Below are 15,436 nucleotides of genomic sequence, written 5' to 3'. Positions count from 1 at the left end.
ACCAACGAGCTCAAATCGGAGTTTTACACGAAAATACAACTTTTATTCATTAATTTCTTAATTCGGCAGTATAAAGACAGAATTTACAGAAATGAAGTCGTTCTGTAAGTTGAAGCTGCTTTTGTAGATATTTTTGGAAAATAACCACATCAAAGTCAAACATGAGAGGAAGCCTCTCTTCAACACACCTTAGGTATCAACATGTGATCAGGTTTGTGGAAAAAAAAAAAAAAAAACTCGACAAAAACAATTAAATGTCACACTAACTGTAAACATTGAAAATGTATAAATCAGTGTTACAAAACTAAACCATGAGTAAAGAACTTTATTTCACTTCTGCAAATACATAAAACATAACACACACATACTTGCAGTGGATTTGACTGCAGTAGTACAATAGAATAATGTGAAATTACCTCCAGAGAGAACTTAGCATGTCACAGACAGAATACATTTCATATTGGCCTCTCACAAGCAGGCAGATGATTTGTTTAGTTTAAAGGGTCACATTTACACACATTTCTCAGCAGTAGTTTGTCAGTGATCTACAATGCTCAGCAGACCATTCAGCTTCAGTTTACAGGCCAGCTCTTCCTCTTGGCTTGCTAAAATTTGTCGCTGCAGATCCTTCAGTCGCCATGCCAAAGATACGGGAGGGGTCTTCAGCCATGCTGCTTTTTCTGGCAGCTCATCAATCTCTGCCTTCTGAGAAGTCAAGACAACGACAATTTATTATTTTTGCTGAGACAGCAAAAGTATAATGTAATCAGTTGGATATGCCGTGTAGCTTGTGTGTAATTGAACAGTATTTGCCAAATCTGCTACCATTACTATTGTGAAGAATGGCTATTTGTAGAACATCATACATTTTTTAAGAAAACTAAGAGATTGTGTTTTACCTGCGAGGCAGCAGTCTCTTGAGTTCCGTCTGCAGACACACACTTCATGGTTGTAGGCACTGAAAGCAGGGTGGAGGAAGGAATGAAAAGTGGAGTGGACAAGTGGTCCAAGGGGTCACCATCCAGCCATCGCTGAAGCTGCTCCATACTCCTGCAGAGAGAGTAGTGTTAAATATGACATCCAGCAGAATATCTCACACGCACCAAACCTAATCGCCATCAGCAACGATGCAACTGTACCTCTTGCTTTCAGCCTTCTCTTCTTGTAAGCTGTGGAGGACTTTGTGGGCCAGCAGCTCTTGTGCTGTTGGAGAATGTGTAATGTCTAGTGGAGCTGTTGGTGACTCGACAGGCTCTGCCAGACTGTGGAACAACCTCTGTCTGATAGACAGACTGGATGATGGTGCACAGGCAGCTTTACTTGTGCTGAGGAGGGAAATTGAGCAAAAGGACTAAATTAACTGAATCACTTCAAGCACACAATATGATTTTATACATGTATATTTTAGAGATGTGCACAACTAAGCGATTAGTCCAAAGGGCGCACATAGTCGACTACTTTTAGTTTGAGGCAGGAGGAGACTCACTATGTAGAGACGCAGAATTATTGTTAACAAGGCTGTTTCTGCTAGAGTTTGTTTCTAGAGTGGAAGCAACAAAACGAAGTGAAGCATGACGGTATTTCACTGAACTGGACAACAAAGTCGAATGTACATTATATGTGGGATGAAGCGAGCTTACCACGGTTCTACCCAGCACGATGAGAGTTTTCTCACCAAACAGTCACAAAAATGTTGCACAAGCAAAAAGACCAGACGGAAAAACAACGAAAAACGACTGGTTTTGTTGCAGCTAAACGCTTGTGACAAGCAAATGACAGGAACAAATAACTGCTTTGGTGATTAATGATGATGTATTGACTAATCAACTTTAATTATATTGATTAGTCAACATCAAAAATCACTGAAAATGCCCATCCATAATATATAAATGTCTGTTAAATTACAACAACTATATCTTAAAAAATTTGAAATGTAGCAGAAACTTTAAAACGTCTTGAGGAGACATACTGCAACCAAATGCTTTACAGTTAATAAAAAAGTCTACAAGAATCAGGAAGCTTTTGGGGCTCCTTACTTCTCCTTCTCCTGCTGCTTGTCTCTGTGTGTTTGTCTGACAGCCTGAGTCCATTCTTCAGGTGGCTCAAAGCCCTTCAGTGACTCTGTGGGGAAGTAAACCAGGATCTCCCCATCCTCTGTCACAGCATCTGAAACAACAGCACAAACAAGTAAATATCCACTTCATTCTAAAGTAGGTCTAAATCAGAAGCAGCATGAGTAGGAAATATGTATGAGTTTTTCTCCAGAACACTCGCTCTGGGAAAAGGCTCACCTTCATAGGTAGGTGGTCCAGGTATCTGCCAGTCTTTCAGCTTGTGGTCTATACATATAACCACAACATCATCCCATGGAATTCGACTGAAGGCAGCATGTGCACTCTGCACTCCATCGCTACAGTTTGCAGTGGTTACCATGGAACCAGGGGCTCGGGTATGCTGTACCTTTAGCCGGACCCTTTCCAGAACGTTCTCCAGCCGTGACATTAGGAGAGGCTGACTGTTATGCGATGCAGGGATCATAGCAGCATAGTGAAAGATGGAGGAGCAGAGTTCTGACCACGAGTCTGTACAGAAATGTTGAGATACTTCATTATGTTCATTTTGTTCACATCTATCAATAAACTAAGCAGCAGCAGCTTTTCTCCACACACAAATGTGTCTCAGTAACTAACCTGATGCACATTGCTGCTCCCACTTTGGCAGCTGTAGGCTGAGAATGGCTTTACGCAGCCAGGCCAGATGATGAGCAGAGTTCCAGGCCAGATGAGGGACAAAGTCACGGGTATCAGGCAGGCAGAATTCCCCTGGTGGCCATGAGAGTGTGCAAAGATCCTGAGAGGCAACTTTGTCAGAAATGTGAGCCAGGACTGCATTGTAGAGCTGGATGACAGGGGCTGGGTCCTGAGATGGAAGTTGGGCAGCAGCTCGCTCCTGGCGGTTGCCATAAACTCTGGGACTGAATTCACGACTCAAACTGGCCTCAATGAGCTGCACCAAGGTTTGGCACGAGAGTGGGAAGGGTGGTGGAGCACGGGACATCAGCCAACACATAGCCTGTCTTAACTAGGGACACGCAGCACAACAGGTGGGAGAGAAGACAGAGAAGATCAAGAGCTGACACTCACCCGTCTAACACTACAGCGGTTCGAAGGTGATTCTATATAGAAGCAGATAAGAACTAGTTTGGTTTGCCACAACCAGAGAGCAACTAACAAACCAACCTTGCCATTATGTTTCTTTAAACATCTCTTCCAATACAACTTCCCTATAATGTATTTTGAGTTTCTGTAGAGGACCACAGTGCAGGGAGACAGTTCATCTACAAATATCACAGTTAGTCTCATTTTTCCCAGCAAAAGAAACATGTTTTAATATCACCAGACGAATTTATCAATGCTGTCCTTAAACTACAGCAAGTGTTGTTGTGTGAACAAGCTCTGTAATGCCAAGTGGAATTTCAAAAGGCTGAGTGGTATCTGTAAACGCTCTGTGAAATAAAAAGGTTTGTTTCTGTGTACGCGAGTGTGTTGTACCTGTTCGGATCCCTGCAGGTCACTCGTGGTCTCAGGTATGAAGAAGAATGTGTATTCTGATATTAACCCTTCCTTCGTCAGTGTGTGCAGCATGAGGACTAAGAGACAAAAATAATTCACATTTAACACGTTTTGTCAAAATTCACAAACCTGCATCTATAAACACATATCGGAACAGCCCCAGTTGTGTTTTTACTGGTTACCATAGCTTAAATTATTGCTTTTTTCATCAGTTACCTTCTTCGAGTTTCTTTTCATCGGCAAAACCAACATTGGGCCCTGGCACCAGAAGAACAAGAGGCAGTGGACAGTGCCAGGTGTTGGCTTGCTGCAGCTGTTTGAGCTGAAGTAAAGCTGACAGCAGAGGTACATCCTGCTCCTCCTGCCCAGACATCCCTGTATGCAGGGCAGGGAGCAACATTATGAGGGCTCCTGTTCCCTGGAATTCAGAAGACTCCTCAATTTTTGACAGGTTGTCTTCAGTCAGAGGGCCTTGGGATGCCTGAAAGACAGCAAGGAAAGAACAACATTTTACAAGGCAGGAATTGAAGGCAGAAAAAAAAAAAAAGCTAGTACATTACAGAAGTACATTTGAAGAGATTAGAAAAGTTAGAAAAAAGGTAGAGGTTGCTTTTTTTAAAAATTTTTACATTCTTTAACTATAATTCTTCTTAATCCCTTTCAAATTATTGTTTAGCCTGAAGAAGATGCCATGACGCATTTCAATAAGCTCACACTTAGTGCACCAATATGTGACAAATACATCATCAAGCTTACACCTCCTGTAATGTCACTTGACAATTTTTCTGAAACAAGATCATGTTTTCCATCTCCCAGCTGCACATGTGACAATACAGCCCGTTTGATCTAACCTTGACGGTAATGTGGACTTTCCGAGTGTGCCGTTCTTTCTCCTGCAGCGTGTTGGTGACACACAGTGTCTGCAGTGTGCCATCAGGCTTCTCCTCTGACTCCCTGTCACCACCAAGTTTCACCTCCAGCCAGTCTGACAGGATCCTGAAAAACAGACAGGACACACTGAGCCAGCTTAAAGGTTGCAGTAAGCACAGCATTTCTGTAATGAAAAGACATTCAACACAATCAAACTCTCCAAAATGATGCTCACCTGTCTGCCAGGCTGGCTACACTTTCGTGGTCACTGGGTAAAAGCAGAAGCGCTTTCCAATAGATCCGGTCATGTGTGTAGGGGACATTTTCTGTCACCAGTGCTGGAAGGTCAAGTGGAGCCCATGCAGTCTCCCTGAAAGCAACACCACAAACATGTCAAAATGCTGCTTTGTGAAAAGGATCACGAATTGAATGAACATGTCTGGGACTTACTCAAGCAGCTGCTGATAATAGTAGTGGACTCTCATCTGGTGGATCGCTTCTTGTCTCATTTTCAACAACCTAAAAAAGACACGAAAACACTTTTCACTGGTGCTCACTCCTGATCAAAAGAAACACCATTTACTGACTGAGGGTAAACAAACCTGGTGCTGGACAATGCCAGTGTGCCAGCGTTTCCCAGGTTGACCAACCCACGGGCCAGATCTGCTATGGAGGGCTGAGCAGGGGCACTGGGAGCGAGAGCCTTCAGTTTGAAGCGAGTGTCAACGCAGCAAGGCGCTGCGGGAAAACCTCGCATCTGTCTCTTCAGCTGACGACGAACCGCCACTACGTCACGCCACCTGATAAGAGCAAAATGGAAATTAGAGATCAACCAGAAAAGAATATTTAAAGTAGAGCCTATCGCAGTTCAAGTGGCACACTCAAATGTTGTTAAACATTTCAAACTGACCAGCTACATACATTTATTGCGTATTCTTTTCATTGGTACCTTTTAATGTACTTGTGGATACATTGTAACTGAGCTTCAAGGATGTCCTCCACCAACAGAGCAATGTCTGTACTCAAAGTCTCCTCGATTAGACTGGTGCAGACCTCCTCTGTGCATCTAGCCACACGTTTGGCTTTCTCATTGACTGCCTCCCTGATAGAGGAATAAGACAAAAGTCCATTTAAATTGAGTGGACAGTAAGTGTGTCACTTGAAGACAGAGAGTGCATAGTGATATGCCTTTTTACCTATACCATTTCAGTATTATTTCAAGAAAGTTCACAAATTTCTACATGAGCTATTGAGATCTTACTGAATCTCAGAGGAGATGGTCTCCTGTATGGTCTCATCTAACACTTCATGGATGATCTCTGCGCAGAGAGAGCAGCTGAACTCAGCCAGGAAGGCTGTGTGCTCCTGCATACGCCTGACACACAAACCACACAGGAAAGGAAACGTGAGTGAAATGTCAAAAATTGGCTTTTAATATGCAAGAGGCGGTCACCATGGTGGCAGAATACCACACAAAGTTTGTTGGCGGAGTGCTTTTGATGTTTTTTGTGTAGTTTCGTGCAGGGGTGGAAAATGAATTCCCCTTTTCTGACAAACTGAAGGTAAAAAGGTGTTACAAACAGGCTCTCATCAGACCAACCTCGCTTCTTCAAGCTTGCGCTTTTCTTGGGCAACACGCTCTTGCTCTAACTTGATCTCATTGGAGGAAATCTCCTGCAACATCTGTTCCAAAACCTCACTCACTAGTGACTCCACCTGCACGGCACTCTCCCTTCAAAAGGAAACAGGACAGCAAATTAAATCGTAATCAGTGTGACTCCACTGCCTCCAACATAGAGTCATCAGATTCACAATATAAACTTACGCAAGAGCTGTTATGGCATAGCTAGCACCAGCATCAGCCACCTCCCTCACTGCTGCTTCAACCACCTCTTCTATCAAGCAGTCAAGTTCAGCCATAATGTCCTGAAGTGGGAATGGGGAAAGCATGATTACTTTGCAAAAAAAAGAAAACAAGTTAATCTGGTGTTTAGCAGAGATTGCCCCCACCTCATCAGCGTACACCAGCTGAGGTTTTGGCAGAGGTGGTAGTTGGACAGGCCCAGGTTGAGAGATTGGTTGGAACAGCTGCAGGGAGTCTGCTGGTTGGGCCGGAGGACGGTACGGCTCACTGGGCTCTCCTCTCTCAGTTGGAACAGCTGGAGGTAGCGCAAATGCATCTGAAGCCTTGACCAGCACAAACGGAGTTGCCATATCGATGCTGGGTGGTGCTGTAACCTCCACACTGGCAGCAACAGCTAAGACAAAGAAGAAAAACATTAGCTCCTATTTATTCAGTTAATTAGTTCATTTAACCAGGGCTTCAAATGAAATTATACAAGTCAAAGTTGAATCGGTCATGTAGATTTAAAAAAAAAAAAAGTTTCTCAATATACATGTAAACAGTCTTTATGAGACGCATGTATGTAAATCATGCTTTAAAAAAAATATTTGTGGGGATAAAGAGCATTAACGTGGAGCCAATACCTTTATTGTAGCTGGAAGTGGGCTCAGCCAGTGTGTCTTCTCCTCCACGGTATTTATTCTGAGAATCAAAACTACAGAAGGGGATGTGGTGGGGAGGGTTAGGCAGAGGGCCTCCATTCACCACCTGTCCAACCAGCACCATTTTCTTTGCGAGGATAACCTCTGACTTCTTCTGGGATAGGGGGAGTTCTGGCTCCTGAAAGGCTATTCGACTCAGCGCCACCACACTGCAAACACAAGTTTGTGAAGTGTACAAAAAGAAAATAGGCATATTTCTGGTTCTCATCAGGTGAGGTTCAATTCAATGATCACTTTCTGAGATGGTCCTGTTCTTTGGACTACATGCCAGCTTAATTGATCCTGGCTGAAATAATTTAAGTGAGACACCAGCAGCACTCTATTACCCGTCATTGACGTTGAGTCCGTATTGCTGGATGAAGTTGACTGCTTCTGCAGTGTTGTGGAACATTAGCATTCGAACCACATCATCAACTGGAAAAGGTATCTTGGATCGTGGACCCATAGTGTGAGCCATGTTTAGGGTCTTCAGTGCTTTAGCTCTGACCTATATAAACATGTTTAATACAAAAGAAGGACAATGCACATTTGTTAAAGAGAACACATTTCAGTTGTGAAACCTGGAAAATGCCCATTCAAGACACAGACCTGCAACGATCAGTCAATTAAATGATTAGTTCAATAGTATGAAAACTCAACAATTTCCAACAATTCTGATTGATACTTTTAAGATATTTCAGCATTTAAAAAAAAAAAAGTATATTAAAATTCTCAACTGTCTCAAATTTAACAATTTGTCGATCTAATTTGTTTTCAAATCTCTTTAATTAATATTTTCCACATTCACTGTTATTAATAATCAGCATTTTTTCCATTCAAAATAATAGCTTATTCACAAAATAATCAGTTTATTCACTTTTTTATACTATTCAATTATCATCTCCTCATTCATGTCTGGACTAGATTCAATAAGAAAAATTAACAGTGGCATTTTGTTTATATCAACCTTATTGATAATACGTGTTAATACACTGCAAGTTAGTTTCTGACCTGATTGAAGTATCTGTGCAAGAGGCAGCTGGCGAGATAAGAGGCTCCTTTCACCAGCTTGAAGAAGCGCACAAAGTTGTTGCTGCTGACAGCAGCAAAAGCTTGAACTGCAAACTTCACCTCAGGGGAGTTGCGCACCTCATCACGGAAATGCTGCACCTCACTGTGTGGACATTAAGTGTGAGTCGCTTATGCAGAAAACTCACAGGTAGCAGCTAAAGACACTAAACCAACTTCATATATGAAACATACTGTGAGCATAAAGTGAGCGTTTCGGTATGTGCGTCTCCCTGACTCACCGCAGGATGTCACCATCATTGAGTCTCAGCAGCACGCTGTACTGGCGGAACTCAGCCTCACTGGGGCAAAAGGTTTGATGTGTTGCCAGGTCCTCGTACATTTCCTTCAGACTCTGCAGGCACTTTGTCATGTTCTCGTTGTTGATTTTAGCGTCAAATGACGACATATGCTCTTCGCAGAGGTGGTGGGCGCAGTGCACGTGGAAGCGTGTGCACTTTTCGATTAGTGATACAGTGTGTGGGCAGCATAGGCGCTGCTGGGTGATGTCCTGAGGGTATGACAGAGGAGAGAGTCACACTCCAACACATGTGTTGTACCTCTTCAAAATAATGACTGGACTGGGAAAGTGGTGAGCCTGAAATACTTTCCATATTGCTTTTGAAAAAGAAACAACACATTACAAAAAGCAACAGAGCTGGGTTTTCTGCCTTTACCTTGCGAATTCCACGAGTCCTGTTCCACACGAAGTCATACCAGTCCCGGTAGTTGTTTTCCCTTTGATCCATGATCTGAGTCACCAAGTAGTCCATGGTCATGCTGAGAACAGGTAGGGGACGCAGCTCATGGGGCAGGGGCTCTTCTTGATCGGCCGATGAGCGGCTGTACTCCTTGATGGCTGCTGAGTGATCCACCTACACGGGGACAGGAGGTTTGTCGTCAGAGTCCTTCCTTTCTTAAAAGCCCCGATAAGCTTCCACTTAAAGCATCGTTATTTGCCCATATCCATTTAGCTTCAATATACATTTTATTATTCAATATTCAGTATAAATGAATAATAGAATAATATGGTCTTATGCCACATATTGTTTTTTATACGCAAATGTACCCCAACAAACCATAAATCTATCTAGATGGTTAGAAATAGGACATTTCCTTTTGTGCACTGGGCTTTGAAGAGGAGGTCCTACCATAAAATGATCTCCGAATGTGTCTAAAAGAATTCAGTGAATTCCTCATAGATATGATTTAACATCTTACAATACTGACACGACTAAAAAGAAGGAAATTACCATCTCCGTGTTGGGGATAAGCTCGAATATACTAAGCTGGTTCCGAGTTTCCCTCATGTACCTCTCCTTCTCTGGACACATGTCAGGACACGTCCCCACAAAAACACTTGACAGATCCAGGTCTGTCCGCTTGGGTCGACCTGTGAGGACAAATGCACACAACTGTGATGTTGATCACATTCTCAGCACTGTCAATGGGTGCAGCAGACTGACATGAGAGCCTTTTACCTTGACGCAAGATCTTATCTCTCTGCTCCAGGAAACGGTATTTCTCCTCTGCAGTCTCAGCCACCTGGTCAATGAGGTGGAGAAGGGAGGAAGGGATGGGGACAGGGCGCTCTAGACTCTGGGTCTCGGTGCTGCTCTCTTTCTGGGGCTCTGAGTCAAACTGCAGCACCTTGACTGGGGATGACTTCCTGACTGGAGAACTGACAGAAAAGACAAGATGTTAGGGTGCCACGGTGCTGCAGTTACTTTTTTTTTACAGCGTGATGGCAATGCTTTTAAAGTTACATATCAAATGCTCTCAAATATTTTCATATTGTGTTACCTTTGGCTGAAGACGAGTGAGCCACTGAGCGCTGCAGGTCTGAGTGTAGGCCTTCTGAGTGGGGAAGAAGCAGCCATGGACTCTGTGACTTCCTGATTTTCTCCTTCTGCCTCCTCCTTTCCTGCTGTAGGTCTGTTCCCTTTGTCCCGCGGACCTAATCCACAAAAATAAACAAATCTCTAAATAATCAAATTAATCATAGCAAAAACCTAAAGTTTTTCACCGGCAACCATTTCATTATTTATTGAGATTCCATAGCTTGTACTTACTCTGCTTCTTTTTATGCCAAAAAAGGAGGAGCTCGTGTCTATGGAGGACTTTGCCTCTCTTCTTGGCTTTTGAAGCGGCTGCCTGAAGGAGATGAAATTCGACAAAGAGAAAAAGCAAATTGTGTGTATTAAGATTGTGAGAGGAAAACCTTCCTAATGACCATATTTTAGTTAAATATATGTCTAAAAGACCGATAGACGTCTGGGCTAAAACTGGGAATAATTTGGTTTAAAAGTGAAAGTTTACCAGATATCTAGGCTTTTGCATTTAGCCCAGATTTGAAAGGAACTGGCTATATCAATAGAATTCGCCCCCTTGGGAAATTAACTTAAGACCTTGATATTATGAGGGGGGGGGGGGGTTCTCATAAATTACTGAGGGGTACAGCTATATAGTTAAGTGTAGCACCCAACCTTCATATTGATTTTGAGGGGAAATTCTAATTTTGCAGTAACTGAAGCAGTAATTCCTGAACCACTCTTAAAACACCAGCAATTTTTTCCATACATGTATTTAACTGCCCAACCAACTTCCAAAAAGAAACTCAACATTAAATTCCAGCTGGAGTTTATAATAATCATTTTGGGGTTCAATTTAACTATAAAAAGCCAGAGTAAGAGAAACTTGCTTATATTGACAAAAATTTAACAGAGGCAACTCACATGGTCGTGAAAGTGTACCATGGCCACATTCTTGGCAGGCCGGCAGGAGACCTTTTGGAGTTTACCAAAACGTGCAAAATGTTTCTCAATCACGTCCTTTTTGTTGAGGGCTGGAGGCACATTCCTGCACTGGATGGTGGTGAGGTCATTGGGAGACATGCCACTCAGGCTGTCCAAGCTCTCCCTGCGTACACCACGACTCATAGGGGTCAATCCTTCAGCCCTTGGGTCTGGAGTAATAGCTGAATCTAGAGGATAACAAAATTAATTCATCTCAACTGTGCAAAATATTCTATTTTATGTCAAACATGTAGGATTCTGTATGGGTCAATACTATTCTGTTTTTCACAATAGGAGGAAAGCTGCACAAAAGAAATTCATGAACATTTGATGCTTTCCACTATTGTTTGACCAATAAATATCACTAAAATATACCCATTCTTACATTTTATGATTATATTTTATGTTAAATGTGGAAATACTTCAAGTAACGCCATCACATAAAATGAACTAGTCTGTGATCTCAAAGATTAATAACTTAATAATTTTAATAATTGTTGATCAAATGTAAATTTAACCATTCACCCAGTAATGGTTTCAGTCATATATAGTCTGTGTGTATTATACATTTTCTTGAAATGTTCACAATTAATTTTAATGCAGGTCATGCTCAGCGTGTAAAATTTGTACATCTCACCTGACTTTTCAGATTTTTCCAACACATCTCTGTTTGGCAGCTGCATGGCAGGTGGTGTAGGAGACAGGTCATCACTCTGAGCTTGAACTTCTTCCCTATCCATTGTCTGCTTCTGAACTTCCTTTGTGGCCTCTTGCTTCATTGGGTTAGTGCGATCTCTACGAATACTGCTTAGTGCCTGGGTAAATAAGTTCCCTGGCGGGCCACGAGACCTTATTAGAGGCCTCTTTGAAGGATGTCTTGGTGAATCTGTTCCAGGTGGAACACCCTCCTCAGTTGTTGGTTTCTCCAGCCCTGAGCTAGAAACTGTTAGATCATCCTTGCGCTTGGTGCCTTTGCTAAATCGTGTAAATACATTTGTATCCCCTTGGCCTACAAGGGTACTCCCTTTATCACCAGTGCTAGTATCTGCTTTAGCTTTGGTCTCACCAAAAACCGAGGGCTGACCAAAACTAGCTCCATCTGATAAGACTCCTGGCTGAACCTGGGGGGTTTTGGCTGAAAATTTGAAAGACGATGGGGTTGTGGGCTCTGTGGTGGAAGTTGTGGTGCAGGAGCTGGAAGGGGCAGCTGGCTGGGAAAAGGTGAACTGAAGAGTGTTAGTAGCACCACTGCCATTGCCAGTTGGTGGATCATTTTGAATGGAAATGGAGGGGGCTGCAGTCGGTTCTGAGAAATTGAAGCCCAGTGGCCCAGGCTTAGCAGTAGTCAATAGAGAAAAGCTGGTTGTGGTGATGTTACTAATGGTGTTGGAACTTGTCTGGTGCCCAGTGCCACCAAAAGTTGAGCTAGACAATGAAGAAGTTTGGGGGTTAGTTGGCTCTGGGCTTGCACTGAAGATGGGTTTGAAAAGAGCTTCATTGGCTGGCTTGAAACTGAACTCTGAAGAACCAAATGCTCTGTTCTGGGTCACGTTCTGAGTTGTCCCAAATACAGTGGTGGGGCCACTGGTAGAGGACAATTGTCCAAACGGAGATTGTCCAAAATTAGGTGGCTGAGACTGCCCAAGGGTAGTGGTGGGATCTGTAGTCATCTGAGAGTTCCCAAAGCTAGAAGACTGCTGGTTAAACACAGCTGGTTGTTTGCCACATCCTGCAGCCTGGTCAAATGCAGAGGATTGCCCAAATGCAGGCGTCTGCACAAAACCCAAACCCTGATTTTGTCCAAAAGCTGGAGTTGTGCTACTACCAAAACTTGAGCTATTCATTCCTGATGATTGCTGTCCAAATGCTGGAGGCCGGCTCATAACAGGGAGTGACGGGAGCTGTGCAGGCGACTGTCCGAAATCTGGGGCTTGTCCAAAGATGTTATTCCCATGAGATGAAGGTTGACTCAAAACTGACGGCTGTCCAAACAAGGATGATTGAAAAAAACTCATACCTTGGGCCTGAGTGCTGGAACTCTGCGGTGCAAATGATTGGAATAAACCAGTCTTGATGGTGCTTGGAGCTTGGAAAGCTCCTTGAGGACTGCCAAATGGATTGGATGGATTCATGGCGCAAATATTACCGAATGTTCAGTATTTTGTTTTGAATTAAACAAATGTCACTGGAGCTCTTGAACAGTGATCTTACAACACCATTATTCATAAGTTTCGGTTAAAAGCTTTCAAAACGATACGAATACGAGGACAAACAAAAATGCATAGCTCGGCTGCTAGCATAGGCTAACAATCCAAGCACTGATAAAGTTTCTTCGAAAAGTTTTCTTGTTGCTATTGAGGTTTCTTTACTTACGGGATAAAATGGTTTCCTCAGATATAAGAGTAGATTATACAACGTTAATAGATAAAAATGTCCACCTTTCAGTTAGTCTTTGCTATATTGTTTTACTGGTATAAACACATTTTCCACATCCGGTTCCGGTCCGATGAACGTAAGTACCCGCTCAAACGAAAACTCCGTTCCGCGGGTGTCATGATCATTCGAAGAGGTTCGGAACTATCAGGCAAGCCGTCGTTTTTATTAAGTGACGTAAAGTGATTAATTTTATCAACATTTTTGTCACATACAAAATCAAGATAAAAAATCTACATTGTCTGTTTTTGTGAGATATACCTCGCAAGTGTCACCTTGAATTCCGCCGACCCTTAATGACTGAACATCACTAGCGGCTAACGCAAACCTTTCTCTTAAAACCTGCCGCCACAGTTGTGCCGTAGTTGGCGTCGGATTTAACGTTCACGCATGTGTCTGCATTTTTGACAGCCGTGTTCTGTTTCTAAGTCGAGTTTTAAAATGGGAGTCGTCCTGCGGAATCTCCAGAAGGTGGTACCTCTTCGCCGCGCTAGACTGAGAAAAGATATTGACACTCTGAGACATATACTGGGCATCCAGAAATTTGATTTAGGAATTATTTGCGTTGACAACCACAGGATTCAGCAAATTAATCACATTTACAGAAAGAAAAATGTGCCAACGGATGTTCTCTCATTTCCATTCTACGAGGTGAATATTGCTGCCTACACAAATATGATGAAGAACTAAAAAGTGAACAAACTACCAGTTTAGCTAACGTGTTCAATAAGTTGCTGTGATATGTGTAACTTTATAGGATAATTAAATCTATCATATGTTTAAAGAGCGAATTCTATGTGTTTTCTAGGACCTGAGACCTGGGAAACTGCCTTCCCCCCTTCATGGAGATGAACTGAACCTTGGGGACATTTTCCTCGGGGTCGAGTTTATTATGAAGCAGTGTCGGGACGAATCTGTAGAGCTCCACGGTGCTCTTACAGTGAGTGGCCATTGCATTACTGTTTCTCATGTGTTTCACCTACAATATTGTCAGTTAATTTACCAATTGTTAGTTAAAAGAGAGCGGTTTATGGTTTAAATTAAACACTAATTGGTGTTTCAACTAAATGACTGCACCTTTACATGTGTCCAAACTTATTGTGTATATTATATAATTAGTTGGCATTGATTGGTTGTGTCCTGGTTTTCCTGTTGCCTCCTTAGGTTGCCACTGCACATGGCATCTGTCACTTGTTGGGCTACAGACATGAGACAGAGGAGGAATGGGCAGAGGTTTGTATGGTGAACTCTTGATATTCAGTTATATTTTGCCAAATAACTTGCACTTACATGCAGATGTGTCCAAATAAATTCTTGTTTTTCCCCTCCTCTGCCACACTTAATCTCATGTCTTTCCTTTGAGCAATGACACATTTCAAATATGTATAGGAAAATCATATATTTTATTAAAAATCCATGTTTGTGTATTTCCACCTCACTTGTTACAGTTTACAGGTCTATGTTCTTTAGTTGGAAAGTAGTATCACATCAATAATAGTAGTTCCAGTGATAAATCCCATAGCAGGTTATTGTCATCCATGGTAATTTGTGACATTTTCTTAAAATTACTAAAATATCGTTTACATTTATGGGACCTGTCCTTTGTTTTTTTCCCCTTCTTTGTTTTGCCAAGCTCTTTGATATCTGCTGTTTAAACAAATTTCTGCTCTTGGACATAGTCACAATATAAGTTCAAGCAAAGAAACTTTGGTCCAACAATTGTTTTAAATCCAAATTGTTTAATGGCTTGTTTCTATTCAAACTGAACATGTGAACCTCGCTCATTGAAATCAGGGAACATCTGTTGTTGTTAAACAGTGATAGATGATGTAATTTGCTTACAGATGCTGCAGAGGGAAAGTTACATTTTAAGTGAGTACAGCAGACTCACAGGCCGACATCTGGAGCCACTGATGAAGAGATGCAGCCAAGATAGGTGACAGTGGCTGCAACCTGCTGACTTCAGTTGAACACTGCACTAATTGTTTTGAAATGTCCTGGCAGATTAGTTTTATTCAATAGTATAGTTCATAATCAAATCTAAAAGGACTGCTCTTTTATCAAGTCAAATCAAGATTTCCTGCAATTATTTGAGAACTTGAAGTAAATCACCTGCAGTAAGTTTGACTGTGGATTTCCCTCTGAAACACTGAA

At 42.2% G+C, this 15,436-nt stretch overlaps 2 protein-coding genes across 3 annotated transcripts; one reads left to right on the top strand and one right to left on the bottom strand.

The window, feature by feature from the left end:
* Positions 1-21: 21 nt before the first annotated feature.
* mcm3ap (minichromosome maintenance complex component 3 associated protein) lies at positions 22-13,348 on the bottom strand. 2 transcript variants are annotated; one of them, XM_072397932.1, is made up of 29 exons: positions 11,487-13,348; positions 10,790-11,037; positions 10,127-10,208; positions 9,858-10,011; positions 9,536-9,735; positions 9,308-9,447; positions 8,732-8,929; positions 8,297-8,565; positions 7,998-8,160; positions 7,334-7,494; positions 6,930-7,156; positions 6,453-6,700; positions 6,268-6,368; positions 6,043-6,174; positions 5,704-5,817; positions 5,392-5,544; positions 5,045-5,242; positions 4,893-4,961; positions 4,678-4,812; positions 4,424-4,568; positions 3,789-4,053; positions 3,552-3,649; positions 2,691-3,081; positions 2,292-2,582; positions 2,037-2,166; positions 1,140-1,325; positions 900-1,050; positions 146-705; positions 22-115 (listed from the first exon to the last, which is right to left on the bottom strand). In XM_072397932.1, the coding sequence occupies exons 1-28, from the start codon at positions 12,979-12,981 to the stop codon at positions 538-540; spliced, it is 6,312 nt and encodes a 2,103-aa protein (XP_072254033.1). In that variant the 5' UTR covers positions 12,982-13,348; the 3' UTR covers positions 22-115; positions 146-537. The 2 variants fall into 2 exon arrangements, with proteins under 2 accessions (XP_072254033.1, XP_072254034.1); XM_072397933.1 differs by having other exon boundaries at positions 10,790-11,031.
* A 17-nt stretch (positions 13,349-13,365) lies between these two features.
* LOC140320131 (endoribonuclease YbeY-like) lies at positions 13,366-15,403 on the top strand. Its single transcript, XM_072397937.1, has 4 exons — positions 13,366-13,933; positions 14,091-14,222; positions 14,447-14,515; positions 15,127-15,403. Exons 1-4 carry the CDS (start codon positions 13,724-13,726, stop codon positions 15,220-15,222), a joined length of 507 nt encoding a protein of 168 aa, XP_072254038.1. The 5' UTR covers positions 13,366-13,723; the 3' UTR covers positions 15,223-15,403.
* Positions 15,404-15,436: the final 33 nt, after the last annotated feature.

Source organism: Leuresthes tenuis, unplaced genomic scaffold (assembly GCF_036924035.1).
Source record: "Leuresthes tenuis unplaced genomic scaffold, fLeuTen1.0.hap1 SCAF_12, whole genome shotgun sequence".
Classification (NCBI taxonomy): Eukaryota; Metazoa; Chordata; class Actinopteri; order Atheriniformes; family Atherinopsidae; genus Leuresthes; species Leuresthes tenuis.
Note: the sequence above shows the minus strand (reverse complement) of the source record. Positions and strands in the feature narration are given on the sequence as shown.